This window comes from Pelobates fuscus, chromosome 13, assembly GCF_036172605.1.
Source record: "Pelobates fuscus isolate aPelFus1 chromosome 13, aPelFus1.pri, whole genome shotgun sequence".
NCBI classification, from domain to species: Eukaryota; Metazoa; Chordata; class Amphibia; order Anura; family Pelobatidae; genus Pelobates; species Pelobates fuscus.
Genome location: NC_086329.1, coordinates 27,246,712 through 27,274,063, shown reverse-complemented (window position 1 = coordinate 27,274,063; position 27,352 = coordinate 27,246,712). Strand labels below are relative to the sequence as shown.

At 39.7% G+C, this 27,352-nt stretch overlaps 1 protein-coding gene across 4 annotated transcripts in view; it reads left to right on the top strand.

Annotated features, from left to right (window-relative positions):
- The window catches only part of RYR3 (ryanodine receptor 3), a 477,900-nt gene that overhangs the window by 90,378 nt on the left and 360,170 nt on the right, over positions 1-27,352 (top strand). For all 4 annotated transcript variants that reach the window (XM_063439165.1, XM_063439168.1, XM_063439167.1 and 1 more), the window contains exon 2: positions 21,201-21,320. In XM_063439165.1, coding sequence (XP_063295235.1) covers positions 21,201-21,320 — 120 coding nt within the window. The remainder of the gene's footprint in view (positions 1-21,200; positions 21,321-27,352) is intronic.

The window sequence follows — 27,352 nt, the reverse complement described above, 5'->3', positions numbered from 1 at the left end:
ACCTTTGAGAAAGGAGAGTTCCCCCCCCTCCCCTCCCTCCCCCCCCCCCTTTATTTTTACTTACCCATCTTAGTTTTAGTCCAGTCCACTAATGACAGAAATGGCATCAGCAGGGGGAAACTGCAGCAGCCTGATCAGACTACCTCTCTTCTCTCTCTTTTAGGATGTTAGAATGTGAAGAGATCATGCAGAGAGAGGAGGGCCTTGAGCTACTTGAGCTGTTGTCCATTCTCAATACTCTCTTGCACCTTTTTTTTGTTTGTTTGTTTTTCTCTCTCCAAGTTTTAAGGGTAATCTAGATGTGGACCCTCTGCTCATGGTGCCTAGAGGTTTATTGGCTATACCTCACTGAAGAGGCCTAATAAGGTCAAAACTGTTTTCTGGTGTAGCTGTAAATCTCGTACAGGGAGTGCTGGCCTTGAATTTCAGTAATGGCACAAGATGAGCTAAAACAAGCTTGAGATCTGAGCGGTTACCCACCCACGAAGGGCAGGCTATGTAAGCTGTTGTCAATTCTCAGTACTCATAAGAAGAAGGCACACAGACAGACACACAATAAAAAGGCATACAGTAATTTACATATGGGTATATTCGCTAAGTAAGTTCTTGATTGGCAAAATTCTGTGACAATAACCAAATTTCACCAGGATTGGCAGTCCTCATATTTACTAAATTCAATTCCATCTATAATTCAGTAAACCCAACAAAATCTGCAAAATGTATCCAGATGCATTCAGTGCCTTGTTTAAAAACAGTGCTTTTTGCATCTAATAAAGAATAGAATCTGAAATATTCACAAAGCACCAATTATAAACAAAGTAGGAGAGAATGCTACTTGTAGGGTAGGGGCTATTAAAGAAATTACTGGGGGTGGGGGGTAATTAATGTAATTACCAAGGAGGCAATCCCACTGTCCCATCATTCCCCATCCCTGGGTAGCAATTGGGGGTTCATATTAAAGAGGGTCCACACCCCACACTCCCTCACTCATGGCCTTCAGTATTAGTGCAATAAGGGACATACCATTGTCCAACCCACTCTGTTAAATAATTATAACCTAACCCCATCACCTGCATAGTAGTGTGGTGGACAATATATCTATGACCTGAAAAAAAATATTATTACCTTCAGAATGTTTAATTCTTCCTAACTTTTCTTCAAGGCAAAATAAAAAAAAAAACAATACTTGATGCAGCTATTAAAAATAAAGTTTTAAATCTAAAAAAAAAACAACGCAACTAAAATAGACCCATGTTCACCCGATGAGGGCTCTGTGAGATTGCCATTTCCGGGCAGGATTGCCCTTTCCCACACTCTGAAATGTGAGTCAGAAATCTGATGCCTCTAATGAGACTTTCATGCTCTTTACACCCCCCACCATAGTAATTTATACACCAATCCTCATGGGTTGGGACATTTCTAGCTGATGGGAGGCAATAGATGACCAGTCCCTAATTCTAATAACGGCTACTCAATGTTTACTGGATGTGCCCCCACCTGTAGCATTGAAGTGGGGCATAAGAGAGATTTTTAAACTTCAAGTGCCATGACCAGTTCAGTGATTTGAAGTGGTCATGGAGCCTGAAATCTGTATGTGCAACATGTGTATGTGGTATGTATGTAGTAACAGTACCATTAGGGGGGTCATCAGCCATCCCAGAAACAAGAGTTTCGGTCTGGCTAATGTCAATTCTGTGCAATGTTAATTGAATTTAATGTCAGTCACTGGCTGAGAACAATCAGCTCATGCTCTCAGCCAATGAACGGGGATGGCTGTAATATTTCAGTTCAAATAACCCTTTACTGAAAAAAAATGTCATTGCAGCAATTTCATTCTGCCCTGTTCTGCTCATCCAACTTAATATGTTATTAGTCAAAGACAACAGCTTTGTGGGTAATGGTCAGGACTGCCATCAGAATTTTTACACAGCTTACACAGCTTACAAAGCTCAAGGTCTGGGCCCCCGGGGTCCTGCCTCCAAGTCTGCCCACAAGAATGCAGTGTGTGTATAGTTGATACAGGGTGGGTGTGTTGTGGGTGCGTTGTGTTTGTAAAGTAGACACAATGTGTGTTAGTGCGTGTGTGTAGTGGATGCAGAGTGTGTGTAAGTAAGCATGTTTTGTATGGAGTATGTGTGTGAATGTTAATGTTTGAATGCAGGTGTGCGTTTGTGTGTAGTGTACACTTCCACACACATTGATACACATACACGCAGACACACATGGAAATACGCAGGTGCACACACAGATACAGACAGCTACTCACACTGACACATAAATACACACACTGACACACTGATATACACAGGAACACACAGATACACAGTTCCCTTGGCTTTGTGAAAATGTAAGCAATTGTGGACAAAGCATTACAGGATTCTTCTTACTAAATGAAGATAGTAAATCTTGTGTAACCTCTAAACATTTGGTTTAAGCTATTCACACTTTGAAACTTTGATTTTATAAAGCTCAAAAAATATCATGCAAGAGAAAAGTCAGTGTTTACTTTGCTGTCTAGTAACACCTCTAATGGCAGTCACTCAGACGGCCACTAGAGTTGCTTCCTAGTCCTGTGATGCACAGTATGCGGCACCTACGTTTAGAAATATAAAAACTGGTGAGAGCACCTACGTTTAGCATCTCCACACTCTGCATGGAGACGGTGAACGCTACCTATAGAGATGCAAGGCCAGTGCGGTGTGGGAAAAAAGGTGAGTAAAAACACCTTTTTCTAAGTGATCTAAGAGAGGCCAGGACCTAAAGCGTTAAACACTATAGCATCAGGAATACATGTTTGTACTTGTAACACTATAGTGTTTCTTTAAACTTAACACCCTTTACCCTAACCACCCCAACTCATTTTCTTAAACACTGCCTGTATTTACACAACTGCATACACTCACTATAAAAATTCATCCACAATATATTACAAGCAGGTATAAATACATAATCAGTTGTCGTATATGAATACATATATATTTAAGATATTTTTTGGCCTGCAATGTTCAGCTAATAAATTTATTAAGTTCATTTGTGTACTTTATTGGGGGGGTGTGGCTGGGTTTGGGGAACGCCTTAGAATTCTGTGCCTACAGGTACCTGACATGTAAATTCAGCCCTGTTACCAATGTGAGGGCTAGCACCAGCACCAGGAGTTACCTGCGGTTTTCAAAAAGTTCTATCTGCACAAATAACCTAATTCTTTGGTGGCATATTTAATATCTATTCTGAGCACTTTCAGAAAAATCTTGGTAGAATCTGTATGCTTCTTTTTTCTTTTTATCCTTGTAACAATTCTCATTATTCAGTGGAACTCACTCTTTATTCAGTACTATAACTCACTATGTACGCATCTCTAAATTAGGAACGGATCATAAGACATTTGTTTGAATTATCTTTAACATAAGGAGGTTGCCTATGAGTGTGCAAGAGGAATTCATAGGTCCCCCTAGTACGAGACCTTTCAAAACCACTGTTATTAGGGCAACACTGTATTTTTGCTTTGATTGAATGCCATACGGTTTTTGTTCCTGACTCACTTTGCTGGTGTGTTTTATGACCACGGCAGAACAAATTGAAACTGTAATTACTTGCAACAAGGAATGAGTTGACAGGCGGGGAGGGAAAGAGGGAATAATTTTGCTGTGTATTGTGCTGTAAGATCCTACGTACCGTACTGGGTACTGATTAGATACAGCTAGGCACTTCAAGTACGCCAGTTTATTACACTGATTTTACCTGTTTATATCACCTGTTTATACTACACCTGTTTATATATCACATAATATATAAACAGGTGCAATATTCTAATGGCAAGGACTGTTATTCATTTTATAATAAGAATATTAAACTATCATTACAAGAGCAATTCTTCACAACTACTGATCATGCACATGTGAACAGCTTGGATGTTTATTTTTTTATTTTTTGAAAAATCGAATATTCATAGGTAAAATTAATATGCATGTGAACCAGTTGCTGATTCCAGAAGAAATGTGATTGCTGTTAAAAAGTTGAGAAGGATTTTCTTTCACTATTTTTGGCATAATTGGCCACTACTTAAAACTGGTCTCTTTTGGATCGACCGCATACAAGAAATGTTTTTAAAGATTGAATTTCATGAACTTGAGTATTTTTTTTTACCTAGCTTATGTAGTTATGGGTTCCAGAAGACTCCCTACACCCATGAAAACCTGCTTGATGGTTCTCTGCTATCCTCATTGGACATGGGTTTACATGGATTTATCCTCATCATCGGGGTTTAGTGAAATTTCATTCAGTACTGTTTTTTTGTGTATTGTGGTCTCACGTTTATTTTTTAGATTTTCTAAATAATTAAATAAAACCAACAACTAGCATTGCTTCAATGCCTCTCTATGAGTAGATGCTGACTAGTGCAGTACAGCATTTTGCAGTGCATGTGCAATAGCCTCCCAATGCTTTTATAGGGGAAAGCATTAGTTTGGCTGAGATTATCAATATTGATGATCTCATCCGTGGAGGTGGGGCCAGCTGCAGCGAGACCGGCTTGATGATGGATAAAAGTTAAGTTTAAACACCTTTTGTCTCCACTGGAGCCTTAAACTGCTATTCCAGCACTATAGTGTCAGGAATACTTGTTTGTATTCCTAACACTATAGTGTTCCTTTAAGTATACTTCAGCCTTTCGACTGGATGTGATAATATATAACTGATAGCTATGGTTTTAACAGCTAGACCAGCATGAACACGAGGTGGGGGCTCTATCCTGCCCCCACCAGATTTATCTAGGAGACATTCACCCCCCTATTCTTCCATGCAATCTACACCTAGGGAGGTGATAAGAAAAAAAAAAAAAGCTGATACAAAATTGAACTAGAAAAGCTACAATTTCTGGGGAAATTGTGTGAAGTGTTCTTGCCTCCATCAGTAGTCTACAACTGGAGTGGGCGGAGTAACTGTTATTATTTATTTATATAGCACATTTAATTGCAACGTTGTTGCCCAAAGTGCTTCACAGTTACATTAAAACATACAGTTATAAAAAATTAGCAGGTGTAAAAGGCTTTGTCTATGACATCACTTGCTGCTGCAGCCTTGCACAGGTCAGAGTATTTTGGCGGTTGCCATCTTCAAACGGTCGTATTTTAAAAACTATAATTCCTACAGTGAAGAGCTTTATATTGTGAGAATCACAAGACCCAGACCTACATTTTGATGTATAGTATGTCTCTGAAATATTAACAATGAAGGCACAGTCGCAGTTTAGAAATTGCCCTTCAAATGTGAGCTTTGCAGAGTGGAGTTTCAATGAATGTCAATGGAAGGCGTGAGTTGCAAACAAATGGTCATATTGTGAAAACTATCAGGACTATGGCTTAGCCGTGGACATTTCTAGTGGCAGAAGGGATAGCTGAACGTTTTGATATAAGATTTGTGTAGGTGGGCCTGAAAATGAGGGAGTGGTGGCAGTTTAGAAATCATGTCCTGATTTTTCAGCTTTTGCCAGCTCCCACTCTAGCTTTGCCATTCATTCCTATGGGACAAATTTCGCCACAAGAACGACGATATTCCGTGAACCATTCGGCGAAACGTTCCACAAAGTAATAGCAATCCGATCGGGAACAATCTGCACGTTTTGGTATATTTTTGTCTATGTAGTGTAAAAACTGTGGGAGGAGTTAGGGTGGCAAATTTGGCTATAATAAGAATAATAAGAATAATAATAATAATATATATGTGAGATAACATTAAGTGGTCTTGCTATGCAAGAACACTTAAATAGGTTTGACTTGCATGAATGTAGGAAGTGTAGCTCGTAGCACAGGATTCTGAATACAATAGGAGACCTGGCAAATGAGATTGGTAGATCAGCATTGCAGTGTCTGAACCGAGCAAGGGCACGTAGTGCCGGGAGGCATACCTAACATGACAGCATCTGGACGTGTTACTGCAGTGCTCTGAATTACAAAAGCTGCTCTATGCTGCAGTGAGTGTAACACAAATTCAAAACACTACATTCTGTATGGAACACGTTAACCTGATTGCTTCTACCACTACATCTCGGGCAGAAATGAGGTTATACAGAGACCTATCATACTCCCTATTATTTTTACACAGCCAACATTCTACCTAGCAGAGGAATAATTCTTCTGATTTTTTTTTTCCATTCTCCTGCAACTCATGCATTATTCAGGACACATTCACTGCGACTGCATGTTTTTTTCCAGAAATTTTTGTAACAATCTAATCTTGGCACTCTCCCTTCTCCTAGCCAAAACATGATTGATACAGTTCTGTTTTAGAAACTGGTAAATCATAACATTTATATTTCAAGGCAGCAAAATAGATCACATAGTGTTTTTGTGTATGTATGTATATATATATGTGTGTATGTATATATATATGTGTGTGTGTGTGTGTTTGCATAGAATCTGTGATAACTGAATATCCTATAATGATGTACAAAAAATAGCAAAGCTACATTATTTAGAAAAATATACAAGATATTTGGTTACATGTTCACCGATATGAGTTATATGCACGTCTATTTTAGATACTATTTTTATAGTATTTATGCAACTATCCTTTATTTTTCTTTCGATATAATTCAGTGTTTAGCAAATAATCCCATCATTGTGAATTGTCAAGGATGCAAAGTGAACTAGAATATTTGTTTTTTTAAAAGTAAAGACTGATCCAGTAAACTGTTCTTATGCTCATAGTTTTGTTACATTTTGAACGTATCCTGGCATTGTGTTGTACACTATAAGCAAACTTAACTAATTGTCAGTGAAACAATATTAACATTCAGAAAAGAGAACATATTGTTGGAAAGGAAGACAACACCAACAGGGTGAATACACTGAATAGATGAAAAGTCAAAACATCATATATGTGACAGTGTGTCTAGGGCTTAGGAACCCAAATCAGGGAGCGTAGAGATAAGAAGAATATAGGTGGAGGGAGTGATGTTATAATTCTGTGTGTATCATTTTAAACCTTTATTATGAATGCCATTCAAGATTTGTCAGTCTATATTATTTGTAAAAGCTGATAGTATATATATATATCAGTGAATGGGTACCTTTATCACTCTGTGAACTGGTTGAGAGTATAATTGAAAAATGAAATTACAGCAGCTGAAGTGCAAAGTCGTACATCCTCATCTATGGTTTATAATATTGCCAACAAAGCCCCTTAAGGCAGGAATGGAAAGTGATGGTGACAGGTCATTTAAGATATTTGTTCTCAAGAATGCAATCTGGCAATCACTGCCATGGATCAAAATCATACTTTGCTGTATGTAGATCCATTACAAATCCGGGGCATGTTGTGCGTTCACCACAGTTACGTGGTTGGTGAATATACTAAGTCAAGAATTTGGACGTTGAAGATAAATGAAGAAGAAAAGGTTAAAAAGTGCCCAAGACTTGTACGACAATACTCAGAAATAATTTGTGCATAAAAAAAGTAAAAATTAATATTTCCCTTTTTTTGGACATAATTGCAGATAATATGTAAGACGCCAAACAAAAATCAATTCCAGTAGATAGCAACGGATGATAATAACAATTTGATTTAAAATTCCAAGTAGAGATGGGATTTAAAAAAAAAAAAAAAAAAAAAGGAAAAAAAGGAAACAGTCCATTCTTTGTAAATGCAAATCACAGAAAGATTAAGCCACACATGCACTAATATGTCAAGTCAAAACCACAAGTATGGATGCCGGAAAGTGTCTAATTTGTCTTACGCTGAGAACTCCATGTAGGTCAGCAATCCTAGCATCCCGGGTGGCCATGTGTCAGTTTAAAATATTTAGCTATCACACATGGCTATAAAGAGTTCTGCCAGTCTGTCTACTGTGTCTGATATTATGGCTGCCTTTTGCACTCTTTGCTGGTTGGTTATAGCCGATGATACCTTCTGGAGCATAATCATTGCGCTCCCCATAGGAAATCATTGAAAATGCATGTCAATGCTTTCCTATGGGGAAATGAGCGACGCTGGAGGTCCTCACATAGCGTGAGGACGTCCAGCGACGCTCTAGCACAGGTTTCCTCTGCTAGAAACCAGGAAGTGCCCTCTAGTGGCTGTCTAATAGACAGCCACTAGAGGTGGAGTTAACCCTGCAAGGTAATTATTGCAGTTTATACAAAATTGCAATAATTACACTTGCAGGGTTAAGAGTAGTGGAAGTTGGCACCCAGACCACTCCAATGGGCAGAAGTGGTCTGGGTGCCTGGAGTATCCCTTTAACAATTACTGGCAAGGTTTGATCGCCAGAGATCATCAATGTTTCTTGACATTATATTGTATAATTAATATTGCTACATGCAGCAGTACTATTCCAATAAATTAATCATGGTTTTTTTTTTTATTATCTCTGAAATGGTTATTTCCCTGGCATTTTTATTTTCTTGTTCTCATTTTGAGCTGTGTGTAGTCACGTTTGGAAATAGACCAAAGTGCAACCTAGGGGAAAAAAATCACCTTCTAGCTTCCTTCCTTTTTGCTTGGTTAGCATTTTCAATAACATCCTATGGTCTCTTTTGAATATAGTGTGAAATTCAGTGGCAAAATTTAGACTTCCAATATAATTTTTTTGAGGCCACGCATATAGTAAACCCTTGGGTAATAATACATTTAAATATTTATTTTCGGTTCTGAACAGAGTGTGACCCCAGTTTTTGTTATTTAAAGGGAAATGATAGGGTGGAAAATAAATTCTTTTTAATGTCTCATATAGTTTAGGGCTCAAAATGTGTAGTCCTGAACTACTATTGAGATGTAAAAGTCACTTAATGCCATCGAAGAGATGTTTTTTATTTTGCATTTATTTATGTATTTTTATTCTCTAGGTGTGTCCAGAAACAGCTCACTACCTACTCACATGTGGTATATAGGGGCAATAATATATTTCAGATTTCATTTTAAAGAATTGGGCTAAATGGCTGCATTATCACACTTCACCCAGGGCTGCCTACAGTCACTCAATCTATACATCCATAGCTCACATTAACCTACAATATACACATTCAACTCAACATTCTTAGAACACACACATTCTGCTGACTTAAACCACAAACCAGCGGCAGTAGGATAAATGGTCCCTGAAAGCAGCTTCATGCTTGAAGGGGGAAAACCACATTTGCAGCCAGTGGGCTAGCTCCTTTACCCACTGCAACCCATCCAATAGTCTGTATGATCCATGGGCATATCAACCAGCATTATGTTTGTTCCCAAAGAGTAATCTACATCAGAATCACTTGAATTCAATAAATCGGAGTCAGTAATCCTAAAAGGGTAAAACAGGGACAACTGCCCTGTGTTAAAGACATTTATGAAAAGAGTAATGGAATATAATTGCAAGCTGTTGCAAGAAAAAAACTAAAAAAAGTATATATGTGTGTGTATATGTATATATATATATATATATATATATATATATATATATATATATAGAGAGAGAGAGAGAGTGAGAGAGAGATTGATTGCCTCCCTTTTGCTTACATTTGGGCTGGTAGGGGGTTAGAATTTTGATTCCCTGATGGAGGCTTTGATAATGCTTCCTGGTTGATTTGTGTGGTCCAGTGGCGGATCCAGAGCCTGATCTCGGGAGGGGCACTTGTAGATTATTTAAAAAAAATAATCCTAGCACAATAATCACTACAGCTCAGTGTAGTAGTTATGGTGCCAGTAGTGCCAGGATCCCACCCCAGAGTAAGTAGTCATACCGTTTAAGAACAGTTTGACAACTTACCTGGGGTCTGCTGGGATATAGGGCATAGGAGAAGTGGTGTGAGTTAGGGGTGAAGTGTGTGTGAAAGGTGCAGTGTGTGTGTGAGCGGTGAAGTGAGTGTGAGTGCGTAAGGGTGGCAGTGTGTGTGTTAGGGGGCAGTGTGTGTATGGGGGCACTGTATGTCTGTGTGGGGCAGTGTGTGTATGGGGGGCACTGTATGTATGTGTGGGGCAGTGTGTGTATGGGGGGCACTGTGTGTATGGGGGGGTCCTGTGTGTGTGTTTGGGGCAATGTGTGTATGGGGGGGCAGCAGTGTGTAGGGCACTGTGTGTATAGGTGTGCAGTGTGTGCGGGGCAGTATGTGTATGGGGCAGTGTTTGTGGGGCAGTGTGTATGGGGACAGTGTTTGTGGGACAGTGTTGTACGGGGACAGTGTTTGTGGGACAGTGTTTGTGGGACAGTGTTTGTGGGGCAGTGTGTGTATGGGGGCAGTGTTTGTGGGGCAGTGTGTGTATGGGGGGCAGTGTTTGTATGGGGGCAGTGTGTGTATGGGGTCAGTGTGTGTAGTGTTTGTATGTGGGGCAGTGTTTGTGGGTCAGTGTGTGTATGGGGTCAGTGTGTGTAAGGGGGAAGTGTGTGTATGGGACAGTGTTTATATGGGGACAGTGTGTGTATGGGGTCAGTGTGTTTAGTGTGTGTATGGGGTCAGTGTGTGTATGGGGGCAGTGTGTGTATGGGGTCAGTGTGTGTATGGGGGCAGTGTGTGTATGGGGGCAGTGTGTGTATGGGGGCAGTGTGTGTATGGGGTCAGTGTGTGTATGGGGGAAGTGTATGTGGGGCAGTGTGTATGGGGGGAAGGGGAGGAGGGAAGGGAGGCTTTTTAATTAAAAAAAAAATAAATGTATTTAATAAAGTATATTTATGTCCCCCCTCCCTTCTTACCTTTATTGGGGAGGAGGGGGGACTTTTATGGATCCCTGGTGGTCCCAGTGGGGAATCCCTGGTGGTCCAGTGGTTCCAGTGAACTCTAGCCCGCGCTCCAGGGCTAGAGTTCACTCTCGCGAGATTTGGAGCGTTGCCGTGGTAACCGCGGCAACGCTCCAAATCTCGCGAGAGGAGGACCCGGAGGAGCTGCTGGTAACAGCTCCCGGGTCCTCTCTCCCTCCCCTTCCGGTCGGCTGTCAGTAATGTGCCTGCAGACCGGGGAGGGAGATCACTGATTTCCCTCCCCGGTCCGCAGGCACATTGCAGGGCTGGCGCTTGGGCAATGTCAGCCCTGCACTAGCCGGCAGGGGAGAATCTCGGGGGGGGGGGCAATTGCCCCGTTGCCCCCCCCCTGGATCCGCCAATGGTGTGGTCTAGACCTCCAACAGGTGCAGATCACTGAAAATGGCTCTTAAGGTTTAAGACCTGGAAGGAGAACTGAAAATGATCTGCACTGGCCAGCTCAGGTAATGCAGAGCTCTTTGATTGCAGTGCGAAACAGGGTGATTTTTTTCTTTTATATAATTATCAAACATTTGATTCTATTTTGACAGAATAAAAATAAACATAGAATAGAGAAGAGGTTCAAAAAAGAGGGAGGGGGAATGTATCAATGCATACTTGGTAATACAATCTTTTGATCTACCTGTTAGTCTGTGCAGGGACAGGACGCTCCAGGCAATTGCTTTATTCACTTAATGGGTACACTGGGCCTGAACATAATCAGTGGGCTAAGGTTCAACACAGTCTTTTCTTCCTTCTGTTTGTCCTTTTAACTTGTCTTTTATCTTTCCTTTTTCTCAGCTTAAATTGTTGACCTTTCTGCTGTTTGTATGAGTGTTTCCACCTCCCTGGTATGTTTAAAGGAGCTTTTATAGCATTGGCTCTGTAAGTTGTACCTGCCTCAGTCAGGTTAACTCATTGACCATAGGTGTCAAACACCCAATGGAAACCAGATCAATACACTTCTTAGTGATATAGTGAAAACATTGCCGTTTTCTGTAAAGCTGTACATCTGAGTAACTCCTTTCATGTGATATAACATATAGTGCGTGCACTTATATACAAATTATATAATCAGGGACATCCATCAGGTACAGCTATGTCAAAATGTAGGACTATTCTTGTGATCTTCTGGCCTACAGAAGGCAGGCTTATCGAATTCCCTGTTTGCCAGGCTGAACATGTGGAAAATTGGGGAGTTTATTCACTTAATGCATAACTGCAGAGAATTGATATGGAAATTACACATCTTGGATCAATGTAGCAGAGCTGCAAAAAATATCTCATTATGTTACCAGCTACTGGCCTTTACTTTTCAGTTTCTTTGTCTGTTTGCCACAGTGCTTTGTTTAGCGTTGAACTTGCCTGAGTCTAACATTCTAAGGAAGCCTGTGTATTTTATCCTTTGTCTTGTGTTACAGAACAGGGGTTAGCAACCTATGGCACGCAAAGCTGTGAGACCCAAACAGACTGAGAATATCTTAGGATCTTCCTCAGAGCTGGCCTGATAGAGATCTCTGTAAGACTTCTTCTTTAGGTATCTGTTAGTTCTTGTTTGCAGCAGAGTTGTTTCAGCAGTGAGGAGCAGTCCTCGATTCACTCATAGCAGCACTATGAGGAACTGATCTAAGATCACTTTCTCCTAGCTCTTGTGAAGGAGAAACGATGCAGGGGGTGGACAGCCAGCTAAAAATACTTCCCTTACACTTGCCCTCTACCTGGCCAGCCCTGTCCCAACTGGAACCCAAGTAAGCCACCGCCTGCTGCTAAATAGTATGAAAAAAGGAGGGTGGATAGAAATATTAGCATTGGTAATTTATGGGTGTTGCAGTGAGTGTTCTATTGTGTGTGTCTTGTAGTTTGCGTCTGGAAGTGTGATTATGTGTGAGTCTAGGAGTGTGTGTGCCAGTGTGTAACTGTGTACCTGAACATTGTGCATATCCCAATACCACACATTGCTCATGTACGTAAACAATAAAACAAAGCCCACATGCACACAAATGCAACCCTACAAACCAGCCACAGCACCCATATATGTATCAAGCAGACTACTGCAACATACACAAATGAATAAATAAATATTACTGCTGCCACCTCACAGAACTTCAAAGTCTTGTTTAGTGTTGCTAAAAGGTTGCCTGCTCACTTTTTAGAACATGAACAGCCTTTCTAAGGTTAATGCTGATTCAGAGTTACTGGGCAAAAAGCACACATTGATCTTTTGAATAAAGGCCATGGACTTCGGTGATTGGGTTCTATAGTTTCAGCAATGAACCTTCTAAATACAATGGTTTAGGGGTAACTGGAGTGCAGATATGTAACTCTACAAAGCTGAGTGAGGAACGTCAGCTCTCAACTACTGGTAGAGAAATAGCTTAAAATTAGCGAGCAGAGGAACAGGTTTACAAAAATAAATTGTGCTGTGTTTGCTATATCTATCATACTAGATGTACATGATATGTTACTCCGAGTTCCGGAGTGACACCTTTTGACATATGGCCAACGTAATTATAGTTGTGCGCATTTTGCAGTGTTCAGAAATTTATATTATCCTGCATAATAGAGAAAATGTATAAAGGGTATGGTGTGGATATGTGACTTGTGTGTCCTGTGAACACATGACGGCAGACGATGACATGTCTATTTTTGACATCTGAGTGTCAAGGAGGAATCCTTGCACACTCCCAGGCTGAAGAAAGCAGCACTATGATAAGAATCTGCTTTCCATTTCTATCCTGCAATGCTATGGCCACAGACTGAATTTATATATTTTATTCTTTGTAGAAAGAAATCTGATATATTCCACGGTATAATTTGCTTGCATAGAAATTAAACAGACATTATAGGCACCTAGGCAATTTCCTCTTGTCACCCCGTTTTAACCCTGCAGAATGGCAATATTATTTTTTTTTAATTCTTTATTTTTGTTGTGCAGGTAATTACAGTGTAGTTACGGACGCCACAACAGCGTAGTTCAAAATACAAAACAGTTTGTCAGTGGCATGAGAATTTGCACAATTTTATGTTATCTAGGCATGCTTAACTAGTCACATTAGTGTAGTCTCATTTTTTATATATCGTGAACATGTTAGTCAAACTAAGAACAACTGGCTATGCTATATAGCGATGTGGAACAGTGGGGAGGCAGTGTCAGCACGGCTTAAAATGTGAAATAAAAGGATGATGGTCGCTTATTACAGGCTGAGTCTTAGGTTGTATTATGCGATGTACTGGCTCTATGTGTTGTGAGTAACGGTTTCCCTGCAGGTTGTGGGTAGATATGGGAGATATCCACGTAAAAACATGGGCTTAAGCTTAACTCAAAAATGATAATCACGGACATCTAGGTATAGCAGAGCATGTTGTCCTAAATCTGCAGTGCAGGCTATATTAGATTATTCAGACAGTTTATGTCAATTGGAAAAAATAAAAATAACTAGGTAGGCTTGCCTTAATTCACGAGAACATTACATTTCTAAACAAGGTAAGTGCTAATACTTAATCAAGTAAGTTAAAGCATGTCTTAATGCGTTGTTTGTGTTGTGTGATCGTAATAAGCATAACAGTAGGTCATTAAGGACAACACTTAAAAGTATAACGTTTCATGGAGGAAAAAGAAAAAAAAAACATAGAGTAATAAAGGAAAATTAAAAATAGACGCTTGTAAAAAACTTTTTAAGTCTATTACGGGTGCATTTGGAGCTGCTTGCCAGGGATGGGAGAGTCCTCCGCTTATCTGTAGAGTCAGCCGATTCCCCGTTTGAGCCAGACTGAGGTTTTCCATGTGAGTCCCGCACTGGTGTCCCCTGTCTCCCTCTTGCCTGTGTCAGGTACCTTTCTTCGGTTGGGCCCAGCATGATCAGGTGAGGCGTCATTGGGCTGAGGCTCCTCTGTATGCTCGGTCCATGTGGATGGTTGGCCGTGCAGATGCGGTGTTCGGTAGGATGCCCTCCTCGGGTATGCACCGGAGTGCTGTGCTGCGGGCCAGGACCGCTGAGTGTCGGATACAGTCTGGGCTCGGGTCTTGCGCCTGGAGTCTGTCTCCGCTGGGTAAAGCCCCGTCCGTTCCGGGGGTGGGGGTACTCCCTTGTCCCGAACCATGTGGGAGCTGGTGCTCGTAGGCCACGAGCCTGGGAGCCTGTGTGGCCCAGGGTCGCCCCTTGTGGGGTGGTTCGGAGGTGTTTAGCCGGTCACTTACGTATTCACCTTATCACTCTCCGCCAGTGTGGCTGGCACCTCTGGGTCATGCCCAGTGTTGCTGCCGGTCCGGGAGGGTCCTTGACGTGGGGGTTTAGAGTAGGGGCCATCGAGTTGCCCTGGTGAGTATCCCCTGTCCTCCTTCTGCCGACGGCTCTGACCTCCGCGGGTGGGTTTCGGTTTGGTGTGTCAGGCTGTAAGTGTGCCGCTAACTTGGCCCAAAGGTGGTCAAAAATGAATGCGAGAATCTTTTGTGTGGTCTACGGTTTCTGTTTTAGCATGCTGTTGCCATCGCTTGTCCGACACTCTCGTGTCAGAGTGATCCGCCATCTTGGTGGCCCCTTGCTCTGCTTCATGTAGGGAGTCTGTTGTGCCTGTCGCTTGTTGTGGTGCTCGGGGTACCCCATCCGGTGGGGACCGTGATAACCCCCATCGGTCCTCAGGGGGGGTGAGTGCATGTCGCTTGTTTGGTGCGGAAAGCGTCTGGCGGGAACGTGGCTGTCCTACCCCCGTGCCTTCGCTAGGCCTCATGTAGCTGCTGCGGTACCCGGTTGAGTTGGGTGTCATGATTAGTGTTGGCAGGTCTGTGGCTGCTTCATCTGTTCAAGTAGCCTATTTGTGGGTAGTTTCCAGCAGGCAATCTCTTGATAATTGTCGATTTTTGGCCCTGCACTACAGGAGCTCATGCAGTGTGCGACTGTTCAGATTGACGGTTGGCTCCGCCCCCTAGAATGGCAATATTTTGCATTGCAGGGTTTAAAGGACCACTATAGTACACGGAAAACATACTCGTTTTCCTGGCACTATAGTGCCCTGAGGGTGCCCCCACCCTCAGGGACCCCCTCCCGCCGGGCTGGATGGTGAGGAAGGGGTTAAAACTTACCTTTATTCCAGCGCCGGGCAGGGAGCTCTCCTCCTCCTCTCCGCCTCCGATCCTCCCTTTCGGCTGAATGCGCATGCGCGGCAAGAGCTGTGCGCGCATTCAGCCGGTCTCATAGGAAAGCATTTACAATGCTTTCCTATGGACGCTTGCGTGATCTCACTGTGATTTTCACAGTGAGAATCACACAAGCGTCTCTAGCGGCTGTCAGTGAGACAGCCACTAGAGGAAATAGGGGAAGGCTTAACCCATTCACAAACATAGCAGTTTCTCTGAAACTGCTATGTTTATTAAAAAAAAGGGTTAATCCTAGAGGGACCTGGAACCCAGACCACTTCATTAAGCTGAAGTGGTCTGGGTGCCTAGAGTGGTCCTTTAAGTGCCTCTGGTGGCTGTCACTCAGACAGCCACTAGAGGCGCTTCTTAGAAAACAGCAGAGTAAAACCTTGCTATTAATATCAGATAATCTCAGCGTGGCACATGCACACTAGCCTTACAATACTTTCCTATGGGAAAGCATTGGATTGGCTGAGGATACATTCCAGAAGGACTGAGACTGTCTCTGCAAGGGAGAAAAGGTAATTAAAAGTACTTTTTTTGTCCCTGCAGGTGAGGCTGGTCACCTAAACGGCCACCAGGCCACTTTAGCGTTAGGTAGTTAAAGGGGGGTTAGAAAATTATATGATAAATAGGGCAATCCAGTATTAATTCCACAGTAACGTAACCGCAATGTCATGAGCCACTACACTAAAACAGACACAGCTTTTAAAATGATTTTAGGTTTGGTGTAGCCTTTTCAGGTTAGGGAGATTTGGGTTGAGTTAGCATTAGAGATTTTAAGTGATTGCTATGGAGAACTAATCCTAACTCCTCCCCCAAACCGAAACACAGATAATCCCCTAACATACATACATATATATATATATATATATATATATATATATATAGTAAAAATTAGTGCAGCCAAACCCTTGTTTTCCCCTATATGTGGATGTGTGTGTATATATATATATATATATATATATATATATATATATATATATATATACACACACACATAAAGGGAAAATGGCTAATTGGGCCCAATTTGGATATTTATAGTTATGGGTGTAGTTATGCAGTTAAGTTAAAGCACTTTAGGGGACTGAAGTGGCCCTTTTTGCTCCCCTAAATCTATAACCTGAGCATTAGTTTTTGTGTTGGGTCAATGGCACCAATATCATATAAACCAGGGCTGTCCAACTTGCGACCCCCTAGATGTTGCTGAACTACAACTCCCATGATTCCCTGGCTATCTGTTTCATTGAAAGAATCATGGGATTTGTAGTTCAGCAACATCTGGGGGGCCGCAGGTTGGACAGGCCTGATATAAACAAAGAATCATTATAACATCATCCTATTTTTCCCTATTTTTAAACTCACTTTTTCATCTTCAAGATTAGGCTTTGGGTGGGTGCTAGATCTGCCCTTCTGCACACCTCTGCTATAACACACACGCATCACACACCCCATCACGCACATGCAACTTAATGCACATAAGCGCTCATCATACATATAATGGCACATACACATCTGCATTTGCAACCTGGGTACCTTTATTAAATCCCATCATGCAAATGTGTACCCCACACTCTCAAATACACAGCATTTATTGCACACACACATGCAGCCCCCAACATACTGGTTTACAATCCCATCACAAATCTTCAGTTATCCACAATCTATCACATAAAGTGGTAAAAGATGGACCGTTGAATGTGCTAGTAGAGGGAAATGTAATAGTAACTAGTAAAGAAAAGAGCTGGTTGAGCTAGGTAAGAAAAGACTGCAGAGGCAAATGCAGAATTAAACAAGGGTAGAAGATACTGAGAAAAATAGACTGGGAGGAATGCTGACAGAAATATAATCTAGAGACCAAACGAGTTGAGAAAAACCGCTACAAGAAAAATGTGGGATACACAAAGGGTTGCAGGCTGTATTTTTGCCTATATGCTTGTGCAGGTCCTGAAAACATATATTAATTGTATTTCATCGTTAAAGCATATATCTTTACTTTACACTGAATTAATGTACTTGAATAGGCATCAACTTATTACATTGTGTTACAATTGCTGTTTTATTTGATGTATGTCCCCTGCATGAGGAAACACTCTTAAAATGTAGAGAGCAAAGTAATCTGGAGAATGAGATTTCATGTTGTTAGACCATAATTTGATTAAAGGAAACACATGCTTCAAGGCTACCTTGGTGAAAGTACTGCTGTGAAGAATGTACTTTTTATAGTCCTCCCTAGATCAACTGCTAATCTGGCAACCCTAAACGAGGTGGGTGCAGTAACAACTATACACTGTATGCAGCTGGTCAGGATGGGATCTCCCTGTTGAGATGTCTGTACTGTGCTTACTCTGCATGTTTGTTCTGTATGCTCTCTGGGAAGGATTAGAACCTGAGTGAGTGAAATTAAACACTACGAGGGAGGATGCTGCTTCTACTTTCTATATAATAAGGTTATCACTGAGATCTGGATGTGTTTGTGGAATAGAGACAGCTGAGCATGGGCCTTGGCAACACTGTACAGTTTTAAGACGATTTGTAAGACAATATATATTTATAGGTGTGTACATTTGCCTTAGTGTATTGCATGTATCGATACATTTTATGTGCAGTAGACATTCTTGTGCATATACATGATTTTTTAACGACAGGAATGCTGACCGTCTGATAGGACATTAGGGCCCACCTTAACCCCTTAAGGACCAAACTTCTGGAATAAAAGGGAATCATGACATGTCACACATGTCATGTGTCCTTAAGGGGTTAAACCCTAATACCTCACCTCAAGGCATTAAGATATTTTTTAATCTATTGATAGTTTCTTAATCTGTGAATGAAGATAACCTGGTTTGAGTGTTAGTATAATAATTTACACTGTATAGCAAGGACGTTAGATGCGCTAACAGATCAGTATATTACTCAGTTTGGAAATACATGTGCCAGTAATCATTTGTAACAATTTGTTAGCGGGGCACTGATTTTGATGAATTTGGTATTCAGTGCTTTTTGGAAGATTAACAATAGATAAATTAGGAAATTCATTTTTTTATTTTAATTTGTTTGTGGACATTATACAGTAATGCAGTTTTTGCCATAATGCTGGGGGCACTCTGCCTGCACGGGGACGTTTTTAATGTCTGTTGCCAGCACATTGTGCGCACTGACGGCAAACACAAAATATGCACAGAATTGACATTAAGCAGCCCAGGACTCACATCATGTGTGCTGGGTGTGCAACTAGCCCCCCTGCACACAATTAAAATTCTGCATGTGCATCGCTTCAAGCAGAAACACTTCACATTTAGACTCCTACCACCAAGACCACTTCAAAAAGCAAAAGTGGTCATGGTGTTTGGAGTAATCCTTTAATGGTTTTAATTTAGATTTATCAGGCTTACATACAAGGGATAAGCAAATTACAGTTTTGCCAACTGACACATACTTAATGTAGTATTCGTTTTATCTTTCCAGCGCAAGACATACGTACTGTTGGAAGTCATAATTGTTTTATCTGTAGGGTCAAATAACAATAAATGGTATGATATAGGATGTGGAGTACACCGTCAATTAAATCTAACTTGGTAATTCCAGTGCAGAAATGTATTTAGTAGATTCTTCAGTCAAAGGACTAGTAAGTTACTCCAACTGTGTTTGGAGTATATATGGCCAAAGACAGCATGGCATTCTTTAAAGAGTTGAAGAACAGATCAACATCTTGGAATGTCCTCTTTGAAGACTTCCTGTTACAACTGTTACGTAAATATCTAAACATGTCTTGTTGTGCTATATAAAAGCCATTACCTCTAAGGCAGGGGTCCTCAATCTCCGGCCCCCCAGATGTTGCTGAGCTACAACTCCCATGATTCTCTGGCTATCTATGTAATTCAAAGAATCATAGGAGTTGTAGCAACATCTGGGGGGCAGGAGTTTGAGGATCCCTGCTCTAAGGCATTGATTCTTCTAAGGTTGTAATGTGGTAGAATTTTATGGGTGCAACACAATGCTAGAACATATGTAACACATGTAATGGTAGATATATGTATGTAAAGGTATGTGTATATAATGTATCATTAGTGGCTTTTATACATGAAGGCATTTAAGACTTTATAGGAACATATTTTCACAGATGTAGGGTTTGGTCACTTAGTATCTCATGTAGAAGCTATTTATTCTAAGAAGAGGGATGATGCGTTTGCTACCATTTGAGGCAGTAGAGGTGTGGAGTCAATGCAGATGCTGCTATTAACAGATTGCTTGCAAGGCACCCCAGGTAAACCAGTAGGTATGTTAAGAGATGTAAGTGATAATACAGTATATAGTTATTAGCACTTTTTGTGATTTACATCACAACACCCATCAGGTTCCTTATTTGCTTTCAGTTTCAATGAGTTGGCCCGAGTCTGATTCCCACTGACGTCAATGGAACCTTAACTCAGATTAAATTTGATGCTCTTGAAGTGGACTAGTAGAGAATTCCATAGTTAAACTATTTGATGAGGGGGTGGGATGTCTTTCTTCTCTTCACTTTTTTTAAAAGAGGGGGTAATCTGGGAATATGTGAACATAGTGAAAGTGAGTTGTAGTAATTTGGTTGTGCAACAAGAATTTAGGCTGTTTTTTGTTTTAGAAATAAATAAATGAGAACTTTACATTTATGCATGGCAGGTTTGGATGTAAGGTGTGGAGTGCAAAGCTACTGTGCTTGTATTCGGGTTAAAGATTGCAACAACAGTATTGACATTAGGCAGCTCAGAACAGAGTTAAAATTACTCTGATTGTGCATTGTTTCCAGAAAAAACACTGCACATCTAGATTCATACCAGCATGACCACTTCAAATCACTGAAATAGTCATGATGATTATAGTAACCCTTTAAGGTAAGTGAATACATATTGTTTTGAATAAACTTAGTGTCAAAGATTAGACAGACTACTTAGATACATTGGCGTAGGCATGACGACTAAATGTTCAGCTGGTATTGGAATCCGATGTAAGCTGTTAGATTTCCTAGAGAGTTTGTGTAATGAAAACCAAAGTGGACTATCTTTCCAGGTAAAGTATGGCTTTGAGTCAAAACTGGCTCTTTCAAAATAACCAGCTAAAATAACGCTTTGCATTTAACGTTCACAATATATTTTATTCTTTAATTATTATAATTATCATTTAATGATCATTCATCTTTCACAAACACATTATTAGGGGTTGTTCAGTTATTTTGATTCACCATATATTAGTTAATATGACCTTCTGGTGGCTTTTGAAGGCAGGTGTTTGTACTCCTGGTTACTTGTTTGTAGTTTTGTTATTTTCCTTTAGCAGTATTCTTATGTGCTACCTTTCTTGGCTCTTATATTTATATAGGATGATGAAGTTGTCCTTCAGTGTGTTGCCAATATACACAAAGAACAGAGAAAATTCTGCTTGGCAGCTGAGGGTCTTGGGAATCGACTGTGCTTCTTGGAACCAACCTCAGAAGCTAAAGTAAGACTGACTCTACTTTTTTTTTTTAATATCGTACAATTTCCATGTTCTGAAGATGAATGAAAATAAGTAATTGCTAGACATCGTTTAAGAACAGAATTATCACATACGTATGTAATTGAAACTCACAATAGAGAATAATTAATACAACAATGAAATAGGTGTCTGCCCTGATGAATGATTAAAAGGTCAACCAAAAAAGTTGATTCATTTCATCCAGCAGCATGTGTTATCAATTAAGTTTGCTATACATGTGCAAATATTTAGAATTTACATTGTTTGTGCAAATAAATACAACCCTCTTGATGCCTTACAAAAATAATGATGATGGTCACAGAGCATAAAAGAAACCAGATCAATAGAGGATCTTCTCTTCACAGCCGAAGGTAGAGACTTCCTGGCTGCTTTGGTCTCCACTCCATCTAAGACAACCCACCTTTGATTATATTAACTTGTCCCTGGACTGCATAACCCCACTGATTGATACCCATCTATAGCTTTATTTCACTTGATTTTCCGATTTTGGCTGAAACCATTCCCGAGATAAAGCACCACAGCTGTACCTGATCTCGCTGGAGGTATTGTTTTGTCTTATAACCTCTCTCCATAATTTTATTTTACCTTTCTTTGTCCTTCACTTTTTTTCTTACTAAACACCTTGACTTATGCCAAATATACAGCCCAAATATTTAAAGCAGTCCAAGGATTTAGTCATTTTCCATCACATCAGAATCTCCTGAATATTATTTGTTTATCTACAAAGGAATGCTATAATACAAAATCTAAACTGCATATTTATGCCTCGAACACACGCAAAACAAAATTAAATTCTATTCTCTAATTGACGTTATTTTGTAGACATGTGCAATTAGTTTCAGTCCGAATATGTATTCGGACGTATTTCGGGCAATTCGGACATTCGGGTACTTCCGAATGTCGGAAATGCTGAAGTGCCGAATTGCCGAGGTTCCGAAATTACTGAATCTCCGAAGTGCCGAAGAGCCGAAGTGTCAAAGTTCCGAAGCACAGTATTGCCTAAGTACTAATATACTTACCCAGTGAAAGAAGAAAAATTTTACATTGTATACAATTTTAAATAAAAAGTATAGAAACATAGCTAGGATTCAGCTGTAAGCATTTGCAACACTTACAACAATCAAGTAACATACATTCATATAAAATGTAAGTTACTTGGTCAGTCAATGTAATGACAGCAATGAATAAGTAGATAACTCCCTAAATCCCACGGCATTAGGGAGCTATCTACTAAAAGGCTATCTATCCTCCCTAATACACAAATATGTCCCGTCTAGGCCCTTACTCTCTGATGAAGACTTACGTCTATATTCTGTCCGTACTCCCACCTCTGATGCTCGCCTTCAGGACTTTTCGAGGGCTTCACCGTTCCTGTTGAACTCGCTTCCCTCCTCCATTAGATGCTCACCCAGTCTCCACCCCTTCAAAAAATCATTAAACACCCACTTCTTCATAAAAGCGTATCAATTAAACTGTTAATAGATCCCGACTGATTCCTCTCTTGCAACTGTCATTAGTCTAATACTATCCTTACCTTTTGTTTCACTTTACCCCACTCCCTCTAGCATGTAAGCTCATTGAGCGGGGCTCTCAACCCCTCTGTTCCTGTGTGTCCAACTTGTCTAGTTACAACTACATGTTTGTTCGTCCACCCACCGTAAAGCACTGTGGAATTTGTTGGCACTATATAAATAATAACATAAGACTTTGCAGATGTTACCCCAGCTACCCTGTCATCCATTGGGTGTAAAGGAGTTACTCTTGAAGTTTTGTCTTGGAATTCCTCCACTTTGGAAGAATGAAATTCAGGGTGATTTCAAGGATGAAAAAACACCCGGGGCTTGAAATTCAAAATATTTGGTGTGCCCATCCTGGGCCCATCACTTTCTCTTGACTTCCGCCTGCTCTATATTCTCTGTGCAGATGAGTACTGACTGTGATTCCTCTTCTACTTCTAATGGAAGTAAAAGAGGAATCTAGAAGAGGAATCTATACATGTGGAGTCCTAAATCACCTGCATAAAATTAGAATTCCTTATAGTCTTTTTAAAGTTTTAAGTCACCCTACTTTAATAGTATCACAGTTAGGCAATATCTATTTAAAATATCAAGCATTTTTCTATCATTTATTTATTCACCTTCATAGATGTTTCACTTCCGGGTTAATAAAACAAACTCGGTTCTGAAATGGTCTGACTGAGATTCTGCACTTATTTGTCCAACTCTAATGATCTTCATCATGTTCATCATAATTATTCTTTCTATTGGATCTACTAAATTGATTCATTTCTGATTTTTACGTTGCTAAGAATCTCACACTTGTAAAACTTCTGGGATGATGTTCTTTGTAATAAACAGATGTAAAACAGACTGTCTTCCAAGTGCTCGTAGAATATAATTAGCAGTATGCACTCATGGGAATCTAGTGCAGGAGAAACAAGTAAAACCCAGTAAAACCGAAATGAAAATCAAAAACCAAGAGGAAGAACTGAATATATCGCCAAATTAGTTCAAACTGTTGTCCAACATTTGACTTTTTGTTGAATGTGCCTAATTGATTCATTATAAGAGTGTGTGTGAGACTGCTCTGGTTGTTGAGGTTACAGAAGTAAATGCAAAAATTCTATTTTTTGTCGTAATCATGAATTTCATATGGAAACAGCAGCCTTTTTAATATGTCTTTCCAATGACTGCCCACTTATGGGTGCTGCCCTTGGGACATCCCCTTCTTCCATAGTCGGAACACTAGATATCTGAAGAGTCCCCAAACGTAAGACTTAAATCGTTACAATATGTTCAGTTTATTTTAGCATAATAATTTGTTACTTGATTTTACTCACACTGGGCTGAGAAGATTAATTTGAGATTGCTGTGTTTTATTACCTGATTTCTTGTGTCAGTTATAAACATTGCACTTATGTACCAGACTGTAAGGAGCCTAACTAATATTTCAGCAATTTACATTGCACAAGTCCTATTGCGATTCACTCTTGAGACACCTGCCTTTCTTGTCCTCCCGCTTTTTGAAACTCAATCTCTCTAAAACTGAACTGCTTGTCTTTCGCTGTCCCTGCAAGTGAGTGGTATCCACGTCAGTCCATCCTTGCAATCGCACTTTCTTGGCGTTATACTTGATGCTGGCCTCACTTTTGAGCCTCGCATCCAGTCTGTTACCAAACCCACTTCTCGTGGGTGGCTCCTTTCCTTTGGAATAGCCTGCCTACGACCATCAAGCTCTCCCCTAGTCTTCAATCATTTAAAAAGTGCCTCAAAACACATCACTTTAGGAAAGCCTATGGCCTCCCAGACTAACCTCTACCTCACATACCTGTCTCTTGCTCTCTCCTAAAAGCCAGCACTCTACTCTCTCCTCCAGCTCTGCTTCACTCTACCTTGTTTGATTGCTACCTCCTGTCCTGTTGGCTTTTATGCCCCACTTCCTATAGACTGTAAGCTCATTTGAGCAGGGCCCTCTTCAACCTATTGTTCCTGTAAGTTTTTGTAATTGTCTCATTTATTGTTAAATCTCCCCCTTTGAAAATATTGTAAAGCGCTACAGAATATGCTGTTGCTATATAAATACCAATAATAATAATAATAATAGAAAACTTTCAAAATAGTATACATTGTTGAAACATATACATCCTTGTATACTCATACCTGTGCAACTATATGATCTAAATAAATACAAAAAAGGCAGAAGGTACAAAAACATATCTAAAATTAACTTGCACTTTCCAAATGACAATATGATGGATATTACAATTGGTTATCACAATCCAATAGGCACTATTAACAGATAAAAGGAGAATACATTTTGAACTGGGTTTCTCTATCATACATTTTTCTGTGTAAAATTTTAGACTATTAAGTAAATTTTAGTGAGCAAATTAAAGGGACTCTCCACTGCCCAAATAAAACAAGTAAAAGATAAATATTAAATCACCATTCAGTGTATACCACAAATGAAAATATGCATGCATTTAATTATATCTAAAAACAGCTTGCAAAAGCTGCAGTTTTCTTGTCTGTTGTGTTTGCAAGCCCTGCCCTTCTTCCACAAACCAGACTTCTGTGGTTGTCCAATTACAGACATCCAAATGCTGCTCAATGAGAAGTCTCTGGGTAATTGCCTGTTTCCCAATGAAGCCCAATGAGAGATCTCTAGGCATTTGCCTGCCTCTCGAGTTTAGCTCCACTGAGCTAAACAAGCCAGTAAGTAACATGACCTGTTGCTTGCTTGACAGCTTGGGGGAGGGTAACAAGGTTAATTTATAAAAGTGTAAATTTTTTTAAATCTGCACTTTTTATAAAATGAAAAAAATGGAATCCTTATTGGGCAAAATGGTTTAAAACATGCATCGAGTTTGCTCAGTATTCAGTATCCGTTGAATGTGTTTAAAAATATCATCCTCACTTTGGAAGAAGGATCCACCAGACATAAGCTTCACCAAAGAGTTGACATTCCTCCTGTTTAATTTAGGGGCCAAAAGGGGCTATATTGCTTTGCTTGTATATTTGTTACATTTCTAGGTTTTATTCTCTGTTCATCATCTGGACCTTTTTATATATGTAATATTATGATCTATGATTATTATTTATCTTTTTTGTTTTATATTAATTTATTTCTTCAATTTCCAAAAAGTACAACACTATATGGTTCTGTAGTTATGGAGCCACACCTTTGGGGACCTGCTGTGTTCTCAAATGTTAAGTTACCATTAGAAACTAGACTAGGAGAATTGTTATTATTTATTATATACTCTCTTTTTTATTGTTTTGCATAGATTTTATAAAAATCTTAATGATATGTAATAATGAGTACAAGAGCTCTATAGGAACATACACATAGCAGTAACATCTGCGAGTTGTTTGGATAACCAATTTTATTTTAGATAAATAGATTCTGTAGGTTGAACAAAGAAGAATGTTAATATTAAATTTACTTGACTCTATGTTTCTCAAATATGTGTTTGTGAGGTATGATAAAAAAAAAATGAAATATAGAAACCCATGACTCTATCATGCAACTGGATTCCTCCATCTTAGTTCTTTGCCAATAATTGTTGTAAGCTCTCTCCTTGGCAACTGGTAGTGAGTATAGAGAAAGCATGTAGACAAGAGGAGAAATTAAACAATGTTTATTTTTCTTCTCCTCATGTGTAATGTTTCACCTTGTTTGAAATGAATTATGGTGTCATTTGCTAAATCTTTAATAGAAATGCAAAAGAAAACCGATGCATTTGATAAAACTGAAGTTAACACAGGGTATAGGTGATTAGGTGATTTTCAATGTTTAATTTAATAGTTTAAATTCCAGAGAGAAGTGTCACCCCCCTTTAAAATGTAGAGAATGAAGGTTAGGCACAGTGAGGATGATGATGATGTGAGTATAAGTCCTGTGGTTTTAAAACAATGGCCCATATGGTGAATACCTTTTCTCTTTATATAATGAATTATCAATTTCCAAGGCGCTGTATCAGATTTGACTTTATTTAACTGGATCTTTATTGTTTGTTTTTTTTGGGGGGGGGGAGGAAGGGGGAAAGGTTTGGTGCATTTTAAAACCTTTATTTATACACATTTGTTTACCCAGTACCCTTTGTGCTATTGTACTTTGTGTGAATAGTGTGATTCCTTTGTAGTCATCAGATACAGTTTTTGTTATTTACTAAGCTCTGAATTGTAAAGCATTAAACTTTGGTTTACATAGTATATGTTGTGCCTGTACTTGAGTTGGAGAATATTTCCAGATTAGCTATGTTCATCTTCATTTTACCATTTAGATTTCAGTTTGCTGCAAACTGGAATTTTCTCGTTGGGTTTTAGGACTGCTAGTTTGAAATCATATTTGATAACGATGACTCAGGATATGGCACATTATGAATTAACACATTTTGTCATATTAATAGTTCTTACAATTTATTAAAGCAAATTGAATCCTCATAGTAGGTAGTCCACAGCTATAGTTTACTTAATTTACATCTTGCACTGCTT